The 19,800-nt window shown below is 43.6% G+C and overlaps 1 protein-coding gene across 2 annotated transcripts in view; it reads right to left on the reverse strand.

Annotated features, from left to right (window-relative positions):
- Positions 1–19,800, reverse strand: part of LOC144786096 (importin subunit alpha-5-like) — a 131,776-nt gene that overhangs the window by 10,479 nt on the left and 101,497 nt on the right. The window contains exons 1-6 of one of the 2 annotated variants that reach the window (XM_078665049.1): positions 18,587–18,689; positions 14,993–15,121; positions 5,003–5,146; positions 1,850–1,935; positions 957–1,225; positions 512–594 (exon numbers count right to left, since the gene is read on the reverse strand). In XM_078665049.1, coding sequence (XP_078521175.1) covers positions 512–594; positions 957–1,225; positions 1,850–1,935; positions 5,003–5,146; positions 14,993–15,058 — 648 coding nt within the window. In that variant the 5' untranslated portion in view covers positions 15,059–15,121; positions 18,587–18,689. Of the gene's footprint in view, positions 1–511; positions 595–956; positions 1,226–1,849; positions 1,936–5,002; positions 5,147–14,992; positions 15,122–18,586; positions 18,690–19,800 lie in introns of those variants that run through there. The other variant, XM_078665050.1, reaches the window with a different exon arrangement.

A 19,800-nucleotide genomic window follows, 5' to 3' on the forward strand; every position in this document is an offset into this window, starting at 1 on the left:
ACAAACTTTTACATAAGTGGGATATTTAAGTGATATTAGCTTGACCAATGACTCCAACATGCTTTCATGCCTCATCACCTGACAATTCATAGCATGAACTTGGATAATGTTGAAATATGTCTGTGGCTACAACAGGCTGTAGCAACAACTGAGTGCATGACACTCAAATTTAACTAAGCATTTGCATCAATCTCTTGAAGAGGAATTTTTATACAGCCTTGGGAAGAATTCGAATCACCTTGTAAGGTTTTTGACTTGTGCCGAAGGCTCCCATCTGAGATCCTCCTTTCTTAGAGAGCTACAAACCATTTTACATACCAGTGTTCAGGCTCTGGCATTAAATAGATCTTGGCAGGAAGCTAACATTGGATAAACTGGGCCATTTTGTAGAACTCTAGGCAATGTGTGGAGTTCGCTTGTTTATATACCACCTACTTATAGGTCAAGAACTCAATTGTACACAGATAGAGAGTCACTATGATCAACACTCAATTTTCAAAAGGTCACTTACTGGTGTCTGGGGCGTCACCAGGGAGAGAAGTGGTGGAATAACATTACATTTGATCAATGCATCTCTGTAGAGTGGGCCATCACCTGCAACGATAAACAGGTAAAAACTAAGCTATCCAAGAGTCCATGCATTGCAGGTTACTTATTCACTATGGATTTAATGGCGTGAACAAACTTGGATTAAATAATGTAAGCTAATTTAAAGTTATAACCTTATTTTGTCACAGTATCCATTTGGTTCAACAAGAAACATCCAACAGCTTGAACTGCTTTTTATTCACAAACTGTTCATTCTTTTAACACATGCACACTACACAAATTAACGAATAACTTTGGAACTAGTATATAAAAGTTTAAATTGGAAAAACAAAACCGGTCCTTGGTACTACTATGTATTTGAATAGCCTAGGACACATGCTGCCCTTACGTCAAAGAATTCCCCTTACCTGCTATGTTGCCTAGCGCCCACACCGCCTGCTCACTAATGTGCGGGTGTTGCGATGAGAGCAGTGAAATAAAAGCTGGGATAGCACCACCTTCCACCACAGCCTTGGTCTGCTCCGAGGTCCCAGAAGCAATGTTAGTCAGGGCCCAGGCTGCCTCGAACTGCAGCATACTGTTCTCATTGCGGGCCAAGAACTCTACCATCCTTGGGATCATGCCAGCCTCAATGATCTCGTTAAGAGGCGGATTCCTCTCCCGCGACAGCATCTTTCTGGAAGGATGAACAGAAGATGTTAAAGGTACCACAGATGAGCACTCTGCACGTTGCCTGCATGGTTTCAGTCTTCCTGGATGAGAAGGTTTTAGATAGCGGTATTTCCAGTCTAACTAGCAACAAAATGAATCTTTAGTCTATTTACTTCTCAATTAAGCCATACCGGTTGACTGGTCTGGCAGCACTGCATTGGAACGTGCCAGTCAACAGTGGAAACTAGAAGAGATCCACTATGCAAAGAGAGCAGGCAGATAAACAACCCCAAAGCAAACAAGATGGATGGTGCGCTGAAATGTCACTCAACCACAGTCACAGATCTGGGTTGAATCCATCATTGTTCTTTAGCTCCCTTCCCCACCCTAGTTCAGACTCAGCCAATCTATGCAAATCAGTCTTAAACCTGTTCCTAAAAAACAGTCATAATGCAGGTTCTTGTAACAGCTATTAGAGGGTAGGTTGAATGCCCTCAAACAGAAGACTAAGACCAAATCATTTTCACAAGTGTCAAGTTATATGCAAACTAACTTAGGACATAACCAAGTGTCATTAATTTCGGAGAAGCAGCTATGAGAACATTTAAACTAAATACAAGCTGAACACAGGAAGAGCAACGATCAATACCTTGCCGACTGGGTTGCCTTTAATTCAAGGTCTGGGTCACTAGTGTTCATTCCTTGGACAATTTCTTCCAAGGACATCGGTGCAATCTGTAAAGAATTGATAGAGGGAGATTGATAGAAAGCCAGAAGACCACAAGACTGGGCATTTCACTATACCTCACCCTCCAGGACTGTAAATCCCACAGGATTTTATTGTCAATTCTATTTCTTGTAAGCATTCCAACTTGCATTCATCCACCCCAATAGGAGCCAACAGCAATATGAGCAACATCACTACAGCTTAAAACCTGTAGTTTGGAAACCTAGCTTGAGTAGCCTGGAATCTTCACAATTTAATTTCCACGTTTCTTTAATATTTTATTGGGTGATGAAACCTTGAATCTGCACACTGACTGTCATTTCAGATCGAACTACCAGCACTATAAGCCTCAAACAACCCATAACTAATGTCAACTGAAGTTAAAAGGAACTATTCTACGATCATTTAGAGGTCATACTTCTTTATTGTGAGATCCCAAAAGACAAGGGCACCACGTTTGGTACTTCTTTATAAACGCAGTACATACTGCAATATCCGAGACCAACATCTAGAGTTCTGGAAAATAGTCTAATAGTGAGAAAAAGACTAGTTTAAACTATTCACATGTTTATACTTTGCACAAACCTCCAAAGCTATATATGGCATGAAGCCCTCCACTCCATCTCAAATCTGTCCCTTTCGAATCATCCCACCGCTTCCAATTTGAACCACTTCTTTCAGCGGAGAATTCTATGAAGATAATCTTGTACTAGCAATGGGACCTGCCCCATTAGATGAAATATGAAGAGTGCAGATAATAGAATTCTTCAGATAGAAGCATCTGATAATGGAGGATGGGGTATGTGCATAGTGTACGGATGTGTGGTCCACCCATGAGACAACTGCAAGTATCTGAAATCTCAGATTTGGATTCTGGCCTTACCCTGGCACTAATCTAGTGTGTGCACGACAGCTGGGCCAGCCTCGGGTCATGAGCAAGACTTAATGGGTCAGATCTTTCGGGGCACAAACGCCCTCATTTATTAGACTTTGAGCTGTCCAGTCACAGGTTCAGCATGGAGTGGTAGAGACAGACTACGCTATTTTGTGAATTAGTTGTGACAAGACCTCATCTGTGAGTGAAGGCCTACAGGCCCACTCAAGTGAAATGGTTGATGCAAGTTAGCTCTGGTCCTAGTGCCAACATGAAATGCATGAATGTATGGTGCATACACTGTATGAGTGAACCAGGTTCACTATGGGAATCTACTAGTCTGTCAAGGTGCCCAAGGGAAGGTGAGGTTTTCCCAAACAGAGCATTGCTAATATTCCTAAACCTGGAGGGATGAGACAGACAGTGAAAAAAGGAAGAGGATACAAAACTACTTTTGAAATCTGATTAGGTCGTTTTGCTGCAAGGAACTGCCGATTTGTCTCCAAGAGTGCTGAAATGTGGTATTCAGCAGGTGTAAAGTGGAACTGCAGCCTCTTGTTCAGGGTGTGAAGGGTCCTTTAGGTGAAGCCACTCCAGTCCCTCTTCCTGATCACTGTTCAGAGTGGCTGTTGATAGCCAGGTGCATAACGTCCACACCATTGTGACTTGGCTAGAGTGCGCTCAACTAAGGATTACACTGGTGAGAGGAGCATCACTCTGCCAAAGCAGAGTCTGAAAAAGGCACATGAAAGTGCTAACCAAACTGGTACTAATTGTACAAATATAGTGAAAGGGGTGATGAGCCCTGCTAACATGGGAGATGCGGACACATGGTCCAATTCTAAATTCTTTGGCGAAGGAACGGATGCTCTGCAAAGTACCAAGAGGACTGCTAGACAACCAAAGCTGGCATCCAGCTTCACAAAGACGAGGAGACTAGTTAAAGGCTGATTGGAATCAAGGTCAGTCTCCAGGTCTGAAGCACTTGGAGGAGAATGTTGCTTAGCCCAAGACCGAGCGAGTGTGCAGATGCTGCAGGAGGTGATGAGCAAGTGACAAGCAGCAGTACCTGGCACCAGACCATCTGGTCAGAAAGAGTAGAGTGGCTGATACTTTCCTGACACGACCTCACGATGGCACTGCCAATGCGTTTTAGTGAGTAACCCTGAAAGCAGCCAGCCTCAAGGCATAGTCCTGAAGTGTGGATAAAGCAGACTGGTGTGCTTTGACAACTGACCATACCTGTGTGGACTAAGCTACTGTCCCATCACCCCAAATAGTGAGATACAGTGCTGCCCTCAGAAGGGCCTTTGGTGGCCCCATGACCACTGCACCCAGAACAGGACCTGCAAATGACCAGAGACTGGCAGTAATGCTATTCAGACTTGTATACAGCCTCTGCATCTGGTTACATGAACAGGACATTCACAGCCAGGGGATTCTTCCTTTGGAATGGAGAACCAGATGTGTGCTGTGAGCCCAGACTGTCACCAGTGGCAGGAAGGAGACTCACATTGGTGAGACCCACACTAGAACTGGGAAACTGAGCACAGGAACTCTAAAATGGGGTAGCACTGAATCTGAAAATCCACTGTACCAGATCTTAAAACTATGGAGAGGAAGGTAGAGGACCTTGAACCTAGGTTACAGTGCCCCTGCACAAATTGGTAGGTGTAACTGCATTTTGTAGTATGAAGCATTTCATCTGCGTGTACTAAAGTACTTCATTTTAAAACAGATAGTCACTGGACTTGACAACTAGAACAGTGCTGTGTGATTAAGTTTTGAGCTTGATGCCCCCTCCACGCTACCTTCCTGGGGTGCTGGTGACTGCTCTCCATTGATACCACTGAAACACAGTGAAGGATTTGTACATGCCCTGTTCTGCACAGCCATTGTAGCATAGATCCTGGGATAGAGGTAAGTGAACCCAGCCCCATAGAAGATGCAGTAGCCCCTGCTTGCCTGGTGGTTTGTCTGAACAGGATCAGACACGGTTAATGAAAAATCCTAAAGCGGAGCTTCAGAATAAGGGCACTAAAGATCCTATGCAAGGGGCCTTTGTCTCCAGGTAATGACCCAGTATAAGGAAAGTAATAAGATTTAGGTGCTTCAACTTTAGGGCACCACCAACTCCAATCAATAGAAAGAGCCACCCTGACAATATCCCAGTGCCGCTTAGGCTTTGCTCTTGCCCTCACCAGTGAAATCCCGGCTTTCTGTTGCTCTGGAGAAAGGCACTCATCTTCGTCAAAACTAGTAACATTTCTTCGTTTCAAGATCTGCTCATCTTTCTTTGCTTTCCGGATCTCCACGGATACCTCCACTCGGCGCCGTCTGAGCTCCTGCCAAGAAACAGCCCATGTGAAAAAAACATTAGCAGAGACAGAATTCAACAAATTGACTAATCAGTCCATAAAGTCATCATGGTTCCACTTGGAGAATTCGGTTAATACAGCAGTATATATTGCTTTATTTTTTATGGGCACAACTCACTTGCTTGACTGTATGCTCCAAAAGACACCCGACAAATGGTCAAAAAGGCTACAATACATTGCGTGGCATAACATTTTTTAATAAAGCGCCTCATCCCACACTCGTTTATGGTCTGTAAACATGTTTAAAAATTTTATAATACTCATTTACCCACCTCAGTAGAATGAAAGTCCAAGTGCGCCTTGCCAGGAATCTAATTCTTGATCTGGTGAAGCCAGCATTTTAAGAAATCATTGAGATGGGCAATTATTTGTTCAAAAATTAGTCCTACAAGGTAACCAGCTTTAATGCTACTTAGTAGCCTATAACTCAAGAAAATCGGCACAATGACGCCAGCACAGATTTCAGTTTCATGGTCATCTCCTGTGTTGGAGCTGCCCGCCTACAGTATGATCCTTCAAAAAGGTAAAAGTATGGCCCCAGGCTGAGCTCACTAGTCATCTACAAGCCAATTACATTTTAGTTCCTTTATATTATACCAATCAAAAGGTGCAGGAAAGGGGCTCAGAGGGATTTTGTAAGTAACGCAGAGTGCTTGCTTGATTAGGGGACTCCATTAACAGTTGTGGTCCCTTGAGACCGACATAAGTGAGTAAGTCAAGACCAATCTACTGCTGCAACAGTGACAGATCAGAACCATAATATGCCAACACTGCATGGGTTTTAAGGCTTGGATGTTAATTTTCATCCCGTGTGACCAGAGGCTATGTGAGTTACTTGTACTCCTTGAAAGTCAAGTCACCAAGCAATTTAGTGAGATTCCAAGACTCCACGACCCTTCACACACAACGTTTTGAAAGTTCACTGCAGACATACTTCAATTAACCTTAACTCACCTTAAGCAAATGTATATGCACCCTTTAAATTCTTTAACTTCCAACTGAGCTGTTAAATGTACAACCATCTAGAACATAAAAGCAAACACTTTACCAAGGGTGGTGGACTCCAGACCATCAGCCACAGTAAAGGTTGCAATCTGTTTGGAAACCAGAGGAACAAAGTCCTTAATGCCTTCACGATCCTTGTGCCACTCACTACTGATGAAGTGACGTGGAGTGTGTGCAGGGGGGGGGGTGGCTAACGTCATGGGGCAGGTATAGTGCCCCAATCAACTTATTTACTGAGGGATTCAAGAGATCTTCTGTATCAATTCCATGTGCAGCAAATATCGGACATAACAGCCGGCTAGAACCTCCGAGTGGTCCAGCCCCAGTAGCCACATAACTGGGTCGGAGAATGAAAATCATAAGGCCTGCCATGTGGACGACAACTGGTTTCCAGTCACAGCTGCATCTGAACCAATTATATAGTGTTGTAGATTTCACGGTTTTACCACATCTACAATCTGGACATCACTTGGCACTGCAGGTATGCCACGAAAATGATCGTGTCAGCAAAGTCATGCAAAACAAAAAATTAAAATTAAAAACTACCACTGAAATGTCTAACGGCAGTGTTGAAAAGGAGCAATGTATGCAGGACATTGACAATGCAAATTTTAAGCCAACATTTCTAGATTAGGATAGTGACCTCAGCAAGGTGTCAATGTTGAAATTAGCATTATCAAAATTGAGTAATTACAGTTTCTCAGAAACTTTAATTTTGGATTAAAGCGATAAAAAATACTCTAGTCCTGAAAGGAATAGGACATAGGTTTCTTCAATACTGAGATCCTGGCGGCCACCCATGGGACCTTGGCACCACTTTCACATGGTGTGCATGAAGTTCGGGCATGAGAAACATGCCAAAAAATTCCCAGCCAGGAGCCAGTTGTAATTCTCAGATCTCCATCCCCTCATCTGGTTATAATTTGTAACCTTCGTAAGAGCAGGCGGCTTTGTTTTTGCTTCCATCAAGGGAATTGCAAAAATCTTCCACGGTGGTTCTATCAATACAACAGCAAATTGATGCTCAAAAATACTCCCTCAGTTATAGGAGCTGTGTAATCTAGAACAAGGAAAGAAGAATCCAGGATTTTATAAATATGGTAAACCCAAATTGAGGAGTCACCTTGCAGGGGGACAATATTTATCCCAAAGCTGAATAGATTGGCTTTAAAGATTCAGCATGTTCATGTAGTACAGCTACATAGGCCACTGGTTTTATTCTAGTGATCTAGGCAATTACTTTAATTTATAAAATTGTAACCAAAAAAAGTCAGCAACGCTGGCACAGTTCATTTCAGATGAGAATGAGTTACAGAATGTTAATCCAATCTTGGATCCACTTTGAACAGGCTGCATATTAATAGATATAACTACATATACATTGGGAAAGCTCAGCCGAACCATAACCTTTGCATAGTCACTTTAGACAGGACCAGCTGTCAACTCACCTTTTGTTAGGTCACTCAGAGCATTTCTCCACTTCTTTACAAAGTAGCTACACCTAGGGGTCCACATAGCTTTGCATCTGGAGGCCAGCAGCAACCAGCAGTATGCAAGATAATGTATCCAGACACAGAACCAAGCCACTTCTCCATTAAGAAGGTACAAACCTCATGCATCCACTGTGTTCTGTTAGTTGCACCCACTCTCAAAGAAGATCTTTTGCTTAAGTTGTGGATTTTCCCTTGACCTCAATGAGTCCTGCGTGGCCGTTCAAGGGACATGGCAACGGCATGAACACACACTAGTCAGTGTTTATGCCCCGCCTACAGGCCCGCACTATGGAAGCGGTTGGTAAGATACTGCTTGACTCCAGCTCCTCCACACCTCATTGGAGGGTACTTCAATGACGGTGCAGACCCACAGCTAGGTTGCATGCAGATGGCAGCTGGAACCCAAATCCCTACACCATTGGCAGACTTTTTTTCTGTTTGATGAGTATTTATTTTTTACCCTGATAGACCCAAATTGAAGTCTTTTTATTGAAATTTTAGTTAAGCATGTATAATGCACAATATCAGCAACAATCCCATACAAAACAGTAGAACACTCAAAACATGTGGCAACAAATACAAATCATGCACTGACATGTGATAATAAAGATGATGAATCTGATATTGTCATGCTGGTGTTCTGTACATCATGAGGTACACTTAGTCTGTGGGGGCTTGTTTGTAGACACTGACCATAAATATTGCAAAAAGGATTTCCATATAGCAGCAGGTCTTGAGGGGAGCTCCTCCGCATAGAGGATGAGACGGACGCAACAGTTCGCCAAGTCCGCCAAGTCCGGCAGACTGAGAGATCACTAGGGTTGACCGACCTTAAGCGCCATCAGCACCCAATAGACTGGGCGTACTCTCTTCTCAGGGGCACACAGGGTCTTCTCCAGATTGGACTACTTCCTTGCCCAGCAGGTGAAGTCAACTCGATGGGGCATCTCTGATCTTTCACTGCTATGGCAGACGGTGCAGCGAGGCCCAAGCAACGCCAGGACTGGAGATTTAATGCCTGGAGTTCCACGACATGACAGTAATAGGATTAAGAGCAAAGACTACACTATAGTTCAGAGAAAACAAGGGCTTGGTGTCCTCGGCTACCACTCTATGGGAGGCCTATAAGGCTGTACTGAGGCAGGTTGCAGGACACATGAACGTAGGGAAGACACAACAGATAGAAACTTTAGAAGATAAGCTTGGATCTAGAAAGAAATGTCACTTCACATATTGCTCCAACCCTTTTGCAGTCACACGGAGGGAACTTTGTGTGCTGGGGGAACGAGAAGTATAGGCCCAAATACAAGCCACACACCATAGATTGTACGTAGCAGGGGATAGGGTGGGACGACTTCTTGGTTGGGCCAGAAAGAATGGAAAGAGAGCTGGTGTACCACATACAAGATGGATATGACAACCGCACACACCATATTAGGAGCCTTTGCATGCTATTACATGGACCTATACGGGGCTAGGCCACTAGAAGAAGAGACAAATTATATGCTATCTTAATGACAGATATGCCCACTTAACGACAGGAGGACTGCGATGCCCTAGAGACAGACCTTACGAAGTGCAAGAAGCCCTCACCAGACAAAAATCAGGGGAAAACCCTATGGCCAAACGGGCTGCCAGCTGAATTTTAAAAGAAAAAAAGTGTTATCCCCTTCACTTGCTAAACATGTTTTTGGCGTCACGAGAGGGGACACTACCGCCAGATCTTCAACAGGCCACTGTGGCAGTTATACCAACATTAGATGAAATCCCCAGAATAATGCAGTTCCTACCGTCCCATGTCCCTAATAAATGTTGAAACCAAGATATTTGCCTCTATATCGGCGGCAAGGCTTCTACCAGTAATTAACTCGCTGGTTCACCAAGACCAGACTGGCTTTATTTCTGGACGAGCCACATGTCTCAACTTGTGCACATTGGCTAATTGGCTAAACAGTCAAAACAGGCCTACCTCACAGCTGCTCCTCTCCTCGGATGCCGAGAAGGCCTTTGACAGTCCATTGGCAGTTTATGAGGCAGGTCCTGGTGAAGTTAGGATTCGGACCAGAATTCGGGGCATGGGTGGAGCATTTATATACGAACCCCAGGGCACAGGTGAGAGTCAATGGGTCAAATCAGCAGACTTCCCTATCCAACAGTGGGTGAGTAGACCGGGTTGCCCCCTGCCATTTGCACTGGTTCTGGAGCCTTTGTCATGCCAGATTACAACTAATCCAGACTTAAAAGGCTTCCAAGATGACGATGGCAAGCTAAGAGTTGAGTGAATCCTTATATGAAGGATTAAGGGCCCGATGTAGGTAAAACTTATTTACCGATTCTTAATTACCGAATTTTACCGATTCGGTAATTAAGAATCGGTAAATATGAAGGGTGGACATGTAGGTCCATCCAGATGTGTTTTTTACCGAATCGGTAAATATCTGTATTTACCGATTCGGTAAATACCGACCGGTAATGCTCCATTCATTCCTATGGGCTTTGAAGCCCATAGGAATGAATGGGGCATTACCGGTCGGTATTTACCGAATCGGTAAATACCGATTTTGACAAGGGTGCAGGGGGTGTCACTTTGACACCCTCTAGCACCCCCAAAAAAGGTTCAGGGGCCATGTGGCACTGCCCGTCATATGGCACAGGTGTGCATGCACACATGTGCATGCACACCTGAATCGGTATTTTACCATCAAATATATTTGATGGTAAAATACAGATTCGGTAAGGGATGTGGGACTCAGAAGAGTCCCACCTACATATCAAAAATATCGAATAGGTAAAAATACCGATTCGGTATTTTACAGATTCGGTAAATTTACCGATCGGTAAATTTACCGAATCTGTAAAATATGTGGCCCTACATACCATTTTGTTAATACCGGTCGGTAACGGCCGAAAATACTGATTTTCGGCCGTTACCGACCGACCTACATCGGGCCCAGAATGCTTTATGTTACCAACCAGGGCACGACACTCACAGACGTTCGTTAGTAAAAGACTATGGCAAACATGCAGGGTAATATATCAATTGGGAGCAATCAAGTCTCGACCTGGTGGGAGGCCCCATAGACCCAAGCGCAATACCAGAGCGTCTACACATTACCAAAGAAGGCTTTAAATATCTAGGTTTATACATCTCCACGACTACAGCAGACTGCCTCATGCACAACATTAAGCGTGTTCTAGCAGAATTCAGAGGAAACGTGGTCAGATGGAGAAGTCTCCCTGTGATGCTGCTGGGGAAGATGGCCATGTATAAAATGGCCACGCTTCCCAAACTTATACGTACTTCAGAACATATACTGCACGATTTCAGAAATGGTATTCAAGGCAATAAGTGACGAGCTACACACTTTCGTATGGGATGGGGACACGAGTGTGGCACTGCAAACATTACAACACAGTCAATATAACGGAGGTATAGCTCTGTCTGATATTCAAGCCTATTATCGGGCTACACACCTAATCTAGATTAGATAGAGCCATGCCCTGGGAAGGCTACAATTTCAAAAACACTTCTATCTTTGCTACCTATATGGGGGAGTGGGAGTGAGGGTTACTCCCAGCAACAGTGGACAATTGAGGCCTGGAGAGAGGTGGAAAGGCAAATGGGTGGGGACAAAAAAAACCTAACCAAGTCTACACTGATGTATGAAGGCAAAAGGCTCTCAAAGCTGGCAAAACTACAGGGTTTTAGAAACTGGGACACAGTAGGGATCACGATGCTAGGAGATATACTGAACGGGGATCTACTTACTTTTGCATACCTGCAAGCAGAATACAGTCTGTCAAACACACAAATATATACAGCTACAGCATGTATGGAGAACACAAAGCCCATGACCTTGCAGGCATCCTCGAATTCACGACATTGAAGGGAGACTATTGCAGGAAGGTGTTGTCCAAGGCAGTCTTCTGGATGTACAAGACAATGAGGATTATACCGGATAGGCTGATGACCCTTAAAAGCAGATGGGAGGAAACCGGCCCACTGGAGGCTATTGACTTGGAAGCAGCACTGATGCACCCAAGAGAGGTTACAATTAAACTCAGGCTACGACTGGTACAGTTTAAGATCCTGCATAGGGTCTACTATGACAGAGCGAGACTACACAATGGGCAGGGCAGAGACACCAGATTGTCTACGTTGTAAAACAGATCATGGTTCCTACATACAGACCCTTTGGAAATGCACATTGAAAAATAGATATTGGTCACATAGAATACAAGAGCTGAATGATATACTAAAGACCCAGATCCTAATAGATCCTAACTATATCCTCCTGGGTATACCCACTGACATTGATGTACCCAGGTACAAATTCATGTTAAGTAACTTGGGCCTTATAGCGGCAAAACGGGACATTGCAAAATACTAGGGAAGGGCAGACATGCCAACCATGGCAGAATGGTGGGCTAACATTGATCCCTACAAGGGGGCTGAAAAAAAGACATACGCTGCCAGAGGGTGTCCCAAGAAGTTTCGAAAGGTTTGGCAGCCGTGGCTAAGATACTACGGCTTGGAAAAGGAGGATGAGACAGATGGAACAACCCACCATGCAAGACTCAATAGCTGGGCAACATAGTGCAGGCCCTCAATACATGGAGTGCTGGAACCACCCCCAAAACTGATTGGGAGTTTGTAATTGTCCCATGTCTGTTTAAATCAGACTGCAGGATGAACACCTTATTCCCAGTATGTTTTTCATCTAATTGTTCCTCTGTATGGCATGTTTGATGGCACCAGTAATAATCCCAAGCGTGAACATCTCCTGTATCTGGTTTTTAACACCTCGGCCTTTGTGGTTTAAAGGCTTTACTTCAATCCTCAAAGCTGGGTTATGAATTCTCTGCTGCTGAAATTCCTTACATCTCTGGAGTAGTAAGTGTCCAAGTTAATTTCAGATGCAACTGCTAGTCTTCAGATGATTCTGCGGTGTTGACTCACAGCAATTCCATTCTGGCAATACATGACAGTCTACTTTCGATATCCTCCAACTTAGTAAAGCCACTACAAGGCCTGGTTGTGTCTGTCCCCATACAAACATGGTCATTTAAAGGGTTGTTTTACAAAGTATTTATCCAATTCCCATGCACACAAATATTTACAACATAATATATGAAGTGTCTGAGCAAAGCAGAACAGAATTCTTGGTTGATGTCTTTAGTTCTTTAATAGTTTGTACAGCTCAGCCAGCAGACACGTGTTTCGTCAGGGAAACAGTGGTTTCCTGACTCTTCAGGGCTGTATGGAAGGGCCAAAGCATAGGGTAATCCCTCAACCGGTGATAATTCCAACCCAGTAGGGTACAGGCGAGGCTATGGATAAAAATGTGGTGGTGCTGTACGATTACAATCGTAAACTGTCCGGTGGATGAATAGAGAGGAATGATCGTAATGCCGGTGATAATTCCAACCCGGCACCACTGTGCTGGGTCACAAAGTGTCCGTAGAAACCAGGTCGCTCTTGAAATTTTAAGAGTGTGCAATATGAGTCACGCCAGTACACACGTACGTCAGAGGTTCATGACGTTCTACCAAAGCAGCGGCAGTAGACTAGGCGTTTGGACGAACACAAGTATGTGTCTAAGAAACAATGAGGATAAGTTTCAGATATAGTTTTGCTCAAAGAGACTTCTTATAATATGTTGTAAATATGTATGTGTCCACGGGCATTGGATAAATGACTATGTTGTAGGATTTTTCTACACAAGATAAGGGGTTTTCCCCTTCCCAGTTAGCACCATACCAGACTTTTCAATCACAACCACCAAACATTATTAAGCAGAGCGCCATTCTTCCTATAATACTAAAACCTTTTTTCCTATAGCATAAACCCATTGTTTTACAAAGTAAATGGACCACCATCTGACTTTAATCCCATAAGTAAGCACCCAATGAGCAATGCCTTCAGATAATTCAACCAAAATTCCATAGCACCATTTAACACCCCGACTACCCAGGTAAAGAAACAATTATTTTCTCCTTATTTTATTATAGACTTGAATATGACCAGGGTAACCACTTTTTCCAATAAGGTTGAAACAAAGATTGACTGCTAGAACCCAGAGCACACATCAATGTGGCAGATCCTATACCCAAAACACAGATATCAGCACTGGACAGGTGTCTCATGGAAGCCTCTTGAGCAAACAAATCCGCTAGCAGCCTTTGACGAAACGGGCATGCTTCAGTTAACATTGATAACTCAAACATTCAGCTGAAACTTTTGCGAGGGGTGGCGTTTCAGATTTAAAAAAAACCTAGGTAATCCCAGGAGGGCAAGTTAACAAATCAGTACAATTTCTTTCAGAACTGGTCTTGATATACATTTTTTAAACTACTACCCCTACCCGAAACAGGGCAAACAAAATTCTGTTTAGATCTTTACTACCCAAGCTACAAGCACCAAAAGGTAGACTCTTAGTTTCTGTGGATTTGTTGTGCAGGTTATGAACTTTATTGGAGACTTGGGCAGAGAGCAGACCAGAAGACCGATTAAACTCTCTCTCTCAAGCAGGAAAGACCAAGAGGGTTACGTTTAAAGTGATCCCTAGAAAGATAAAACAATGTGATTTGCATTTTGAAGTAATCTTTAATGCAGCTATTTCCCTTATTTGTGTGGGAGACATCCTGTAATGCATGCACAAGGCTCAAACAGGATAGTTTGCCATCCATGCAAGCAGCCAAGATATAAAACACTTGAACTTTGCAAACATACAAAGCTGGAGCTTTAATGGTGAGCATATATAAATACTGGAATTTGTTTCATTGGTACCACCAGACAAATGACGGGTCAAAAATAAGTAAATCCACTCATTACTAGTACGAATGCCACAATTACATGTATAATGGGGCTGCAAACACCAAATATTAAATCAGGTTATGTCTCGCTAATAGCTTTTAGACAAGTCTTTTGGCTTTAGAAAAAAAATACAATCCAAAATGATCAAAGGATTCTTGTTAGTCTGAAACTAGAGACTTCATGCTAGACCTCATAATAGGTTTCTCGCCAGGCTATGAACATTGACACAATATGACCTTTAAATCAAGTTACCGTTAGATGGTGGTATTTAAGAGAAGTAGCTATCTGAAAGGATGCAAACCACAGGAGCTCGACTTCAATGCAGCAATGCGTGACCAATGTGAAGCTAGAGAACCAGACTCCAAATATCAACAAGGATTTGGAGAGAACACAAAGTAAATTTACCACCCATAATTATAGTCACTCAAATATGCTATATTCTACAGAAATGTAGCTAATCCTTGAGTAGGTTTGTGCGCGTATCTCTTGTGTACTTACACTTGTATCCTTGCCTTTGTTCTTGTACTTCTTCTGGCGCTCCTCTGTTTCGTTTGTGGTCGGCATCTTCAAGCTTTAGCGAAGCAAAACTCAGTTAATTTCCAGCCTTCTTTTAAATGTAGCAGAGAGCTGTAAATCAATAAGTGGTAAACTTATTACAGTGAAAAACAGGAGGGATTTAAAGTAAGTGCAACTACAAAGGTAGCAAACGTCTTTTGCAAGACCGACTAGACCATTAGAGTATCAGCATGAGATAGTGCCACCCAACTCAAAGCTTTACTTATGTTATGAATTACATTACTGAATTTGGTTTTAAATGTTCATACCAGAGATATAGCCATCAAGATGTAAACTGGGGTTTGTCGAGACAGCCTATTGCCCCCTCGTTATTCTTACACCTTCCAGTCCTTGCCCATGCGAGAGGGCTCAAGTTGACAGTTTGATACAACACGGGTGGGACACAGGTCAATTTGCTTATGTAAACCCAGTCACTCCCCATAAGGAATTTCTTCCTTCCCTTTAGTTTTTCAAACCTCTTCCTAGTCCAGGTAACTGGAGTTTAAAATGTGGTTCATTTTAATTGAGCCAACTGGACCTACATCCCTGTTACAAATTATATTTAAGAACAATTTTCTGTTGGCATGGAGTCATCTTGTCATACGATACATTCCCAACCAAATCCATTCATCACTCCCAACCAAGAACACAGCCAAGTTACCTACACACCTTTTCCTCCCTATGAATACTCTTAATCACCCAGTCACAAAACGTAACCAAAAGGCACACTGAATTTCCAAGATCAGCCATCAGAAGAATAGCTTCTGTGGACCCCTCCACATGTAAATAAAAAAATAAAATACTAAATACCCACTGCCTGACTGCCAAGTACTGAGGGCCCCAAAGGGACAACCTGCTGCCCCACAAGTTGAACCCCAAAGAAAGCATCATGAAAAGCTTCATTCACAAATACTCCGAGAAACTGCTCACTCCCAGTGAGGACTGAGACTTGCACTCACCAGAGGTGCCCCTGGGAAATGTAGAACTAAAGTTTCCCCAGTCCATGTGCAACTCACCCAGACCGAGCTTTACGTTCATGCTTCTCTAGGCACCTGCTAAGCAGAGATGCTCCTCTTGTGGAAAGTGTCCTCCAGCAAACCTGAACAGACATCACAAGCAGCAACGAAACCCCCACCCCTATCGGCTGAAGCCCTTGTGGGAACAGTGCAGACAACTCCATGGTCTTTGAGTAGTAACCATTTTAGTAAGACAGCCCAAGCCTCTTACTTAACCTCCTTCCTTAAGCATAGGTGCTCCATCCACTACAATCAAAGTTTCCTACATTAAAACTCTGGACTCCACCCAAATAGAAGACACCAGGGGACCTGCAACCACCTGGTGGGAGAGAAGTCAGCCCACTCCCAGAAGAGCACCAATTAAAACTAAACGACTGAAACCAGGGACCTCCCCACCCAAATAAAATATGCACTAACCTTCAACATAGACAAAATAAAATCCATTCATTTACACAGAGTTAATACACAATAGTTAAGGGGCAGGAAGCCCTGGTCAACCACAACCCCCACTCCCTTTCCCAGGATTCCATAAAGGAGGACACCCCAGTTCACTTTATGCACTCATGTGACAGTATAACGTCCAGGCCAACAAACAGTAACTCAGTGCATTGTGGGAGCTGTAGTCTTGGTTCATTTTAAATTAATCCAATTGGCTTGGTCACGATTGTATGCAAAAGCAAAGTTCAGGAATGGAAAAGTTGTGTCCAAGTGACATTCATTGGCTGGCCTAGCCCATCAAATCCATTCATCATCTCCCACCAAAAAAACATGTGCCAGTTAACTGTACACTGTTTTCCCATAAATATAACAGTTTCATAGACGGTCACCCCTTCGCACCATTCCAAACAATGCCAAAGGGAATTCCAAGTAAATTTGCCAATCCGAGTCCAAGCTAAAACTGCAGTTGTCCCTATTAAAAATGTAGTTCATTCACAAAACAACCACTATCTGCCTACCAAGTAACATCTCAAGGGGACTGCCCACTTGAGGTTTGACCCCAAGGAGTCCACATAAAAAACTCTCCATGCACTACCACTCCAGGAAACGCACCATCACTCTAGAGTTCCACTCAAGAACCTCCCCTTAGGAAAGGCAGAGCTCTGAACCTACAGTGGTCCTTGTGTCACTAATTAATCTACACCAGCTATTGGTTTGCATTTTGGGATTTGTGGTCCGTCACATAGTAAAATAAGAACTGCAAGTCCCAGCATGCAAAGCAAAAACCTCTGAAATAGGTTCACCTCAAGCACATTGGAAAACCAATGCACCGCTAGCTCCAAGGACCGCACTGTGTACCAAACCTGGGGACTAATTAACCCCCAGCTTTAGCAGGGGTGGATGTCACTAGACAATTGTGTAATGGAAAGGTGTTTATGGCTTCTTAGACTAGGATTGGAGAGACTGGTCTGCAAAAAGCTCATAAGCACGACCTCTTGTAATGGAAAAAAAGGGGGGAGAGTTGGAAGGGATGTTAGAAGGGTGGAAAGATTATTGTAGAGATGGCTGGAGAGGAGAATAGAGGTATGGATGTGGAGACGGGTGAGTGCAGAGAAGGATAGACAGGAACACCGAGATGGATGAGGAGTGAAGAAACAGATGGATGTTGACTGATTAGTATATATATATATATATATATATAGAGAGAGAGAGAAGATAGTGATCATGGAATGAAAACAGTTAAGATGGATGGAGAAGGAAAGCAGGGTGGACAGTGAAATGGCAAGATGGAAAGGTGAAGGGTGAAAAAAGAAAGAAAAGGATGGACCGCAAATTACAGAAACAATGGACAAAAGTAAGTAGAACAGACTAGAAGAAGAATGGTAAAAACAAGGAAAGGTAAAGAATTTCAAAATTCCATCAGGAAAAGCAGCCTCCTGAGAAACTGCCGGTTCGCCTGCCTCCCCTGCTTGCTAGAGCAGTTTGTGGCATGGGTGAAAGTGGGGGTAATTTGTTTTTCTGGCCACACCCTTGTACACAACACCCAGAAGGTAATCATGTGCACCTCCAGGAAAACATTTCACAAACCTATAAACACCCTCCCACAGGCGCGCAACACCCATTCGCTTCACCCCCCCCCCCCCCCGAACAGGTCTTTAAAAGACCATTTACGTGTAAATTAAGCGTTTGGTGTGTTTTCACCTCTTCTTTCAGTCACTTTGTCCCCGAAATATTTTTCAGCCCCACCCCGAAATTTGGCTCTAGTTGCCCGCCTGCCCTCCCATGACCCAAAAATCACCGGACATCCCATGAAAGGCCTCCCGACCCCTCTGTCCATCCAGTGGCTGCCGCTGCACCGACAAAAAGGAAAAACACCCCCACTAGCCTCCCCCAGGCACACGTGCTAGTGGGATCCGAATCATATATACTGAGCATTTTTTTTTAAACTATCAGCAACAAACACACAACCAAAGAACAAACACAGACAATCAGAGCTCGCTAATAAAACAGGTCAAGTCGTGGCCCCAAACAAGAAAAGGGACGAGCTAGACGCAGAAACAAACTCCTTTAAAAGCAAACCCACAGAATCAGGCTTCACCGTCGGCAGCACCTGCGCTTCTAACTGCCCTTCAAACACACCAACCTGAGACACGAACAATTGACGACATTTTTTTTCCCCCCATGCGTTTATATGTCGTGAAGAGGCGGGGCTACACGTCTCACTGCTACGTGACAGCCAATGGGAAGCCAGGGTGTGGCCTATGGGGCAAAGGCTTCCACTCATAGAAATGAAGCATCAGTTCTCAGCTTTAAGTGGCCCAGCCCTGCACACACTTTACAGTCCAGGTAAAAGGAAAATACACACTGATCACATTTGGGTACCAAATACTGTGGTCTCCTGTGATGCGAAGGCTTTGAATGCAACAGATTTGTTAATTTAAAAGTATTTTTAGCGTTTTCATCGGTTGGACCACATGACCCAATGGATGGGCTTCAACTTCCTAGTGTTAAACTCGGCAGACTACGACTACAAGTCCCTGAAGAAAAAAAAAACCTCAACTAACTCCAAAATCTAAGAGCGGCTTTCAACGAGCCCTTTTTCATTTAGCCGGATGATCACACACTTGTTGGATTTTGCAGGTGTCCGCGAGTAAAATGAAAGTAAAAATTAAATCCCAGGATAGTTAAACTGGCTAAAGGCCGTCACCATGCTACTCGAGTAAGTGACAACCGACCTAGCAACGCCACCCGCTGCAATATTTCATGGACCTAAATCATGACTGTAGCTCAATTAAAAAAACAAAAACAATATTGATATATGTGGAACGCCTCTAAACTGGGATCAAACTATATGAACGAAGACTACAACTCCCAGAATGCACGATGTTGTTTGATGAAAAAGCAAGTGTGGTCTACTCTGTCCAATGTGGCATGACGCCATCCGGTAACCTTAGTAACGTGTGATTTGTTAAGGAGAAAGTGTCTTAAAATGTGGTTTAGGTTTTTCCGATATATAATTTTTGTTCTCATTGGTGGCCCACTGGCACTGCGATGCGCGCATTAATGTCTGTCTCAGAGGACTTGCAGCTAAGCATTTGTTATGGTAGCTGTACTATTCACATCTGAGACTACAAGCCAATGGTAGCATTTCTATTAAAGAATGGATCTGTGTTTGTCCCCCCCCCCTTGCATTACAGTGATTTTTTCGGGGAACTATTTTTTGAAGAAAGATAAGCATGCGGATATCTAGGCAGGGGAAAACATGCAAAAGAACGTGTGTGGCAGGTGCAAAGTGTT

The sequence above is a fragment of the Lissotriton helveticus genome, chromosome 10 (genome assembly GCF_964261635.1).
Source record: "Lissotriton helveticus chromosome 10, aLisHel1.1, whole genome shotgun sequence".
Classification (NCBI taxonomy): domain Eukaryota; kingdom Metazoa; phylum Chordata; class Amphibia; order Caudata; family Salamandridae; genus Lissotriton; species Lissotriton helveticus.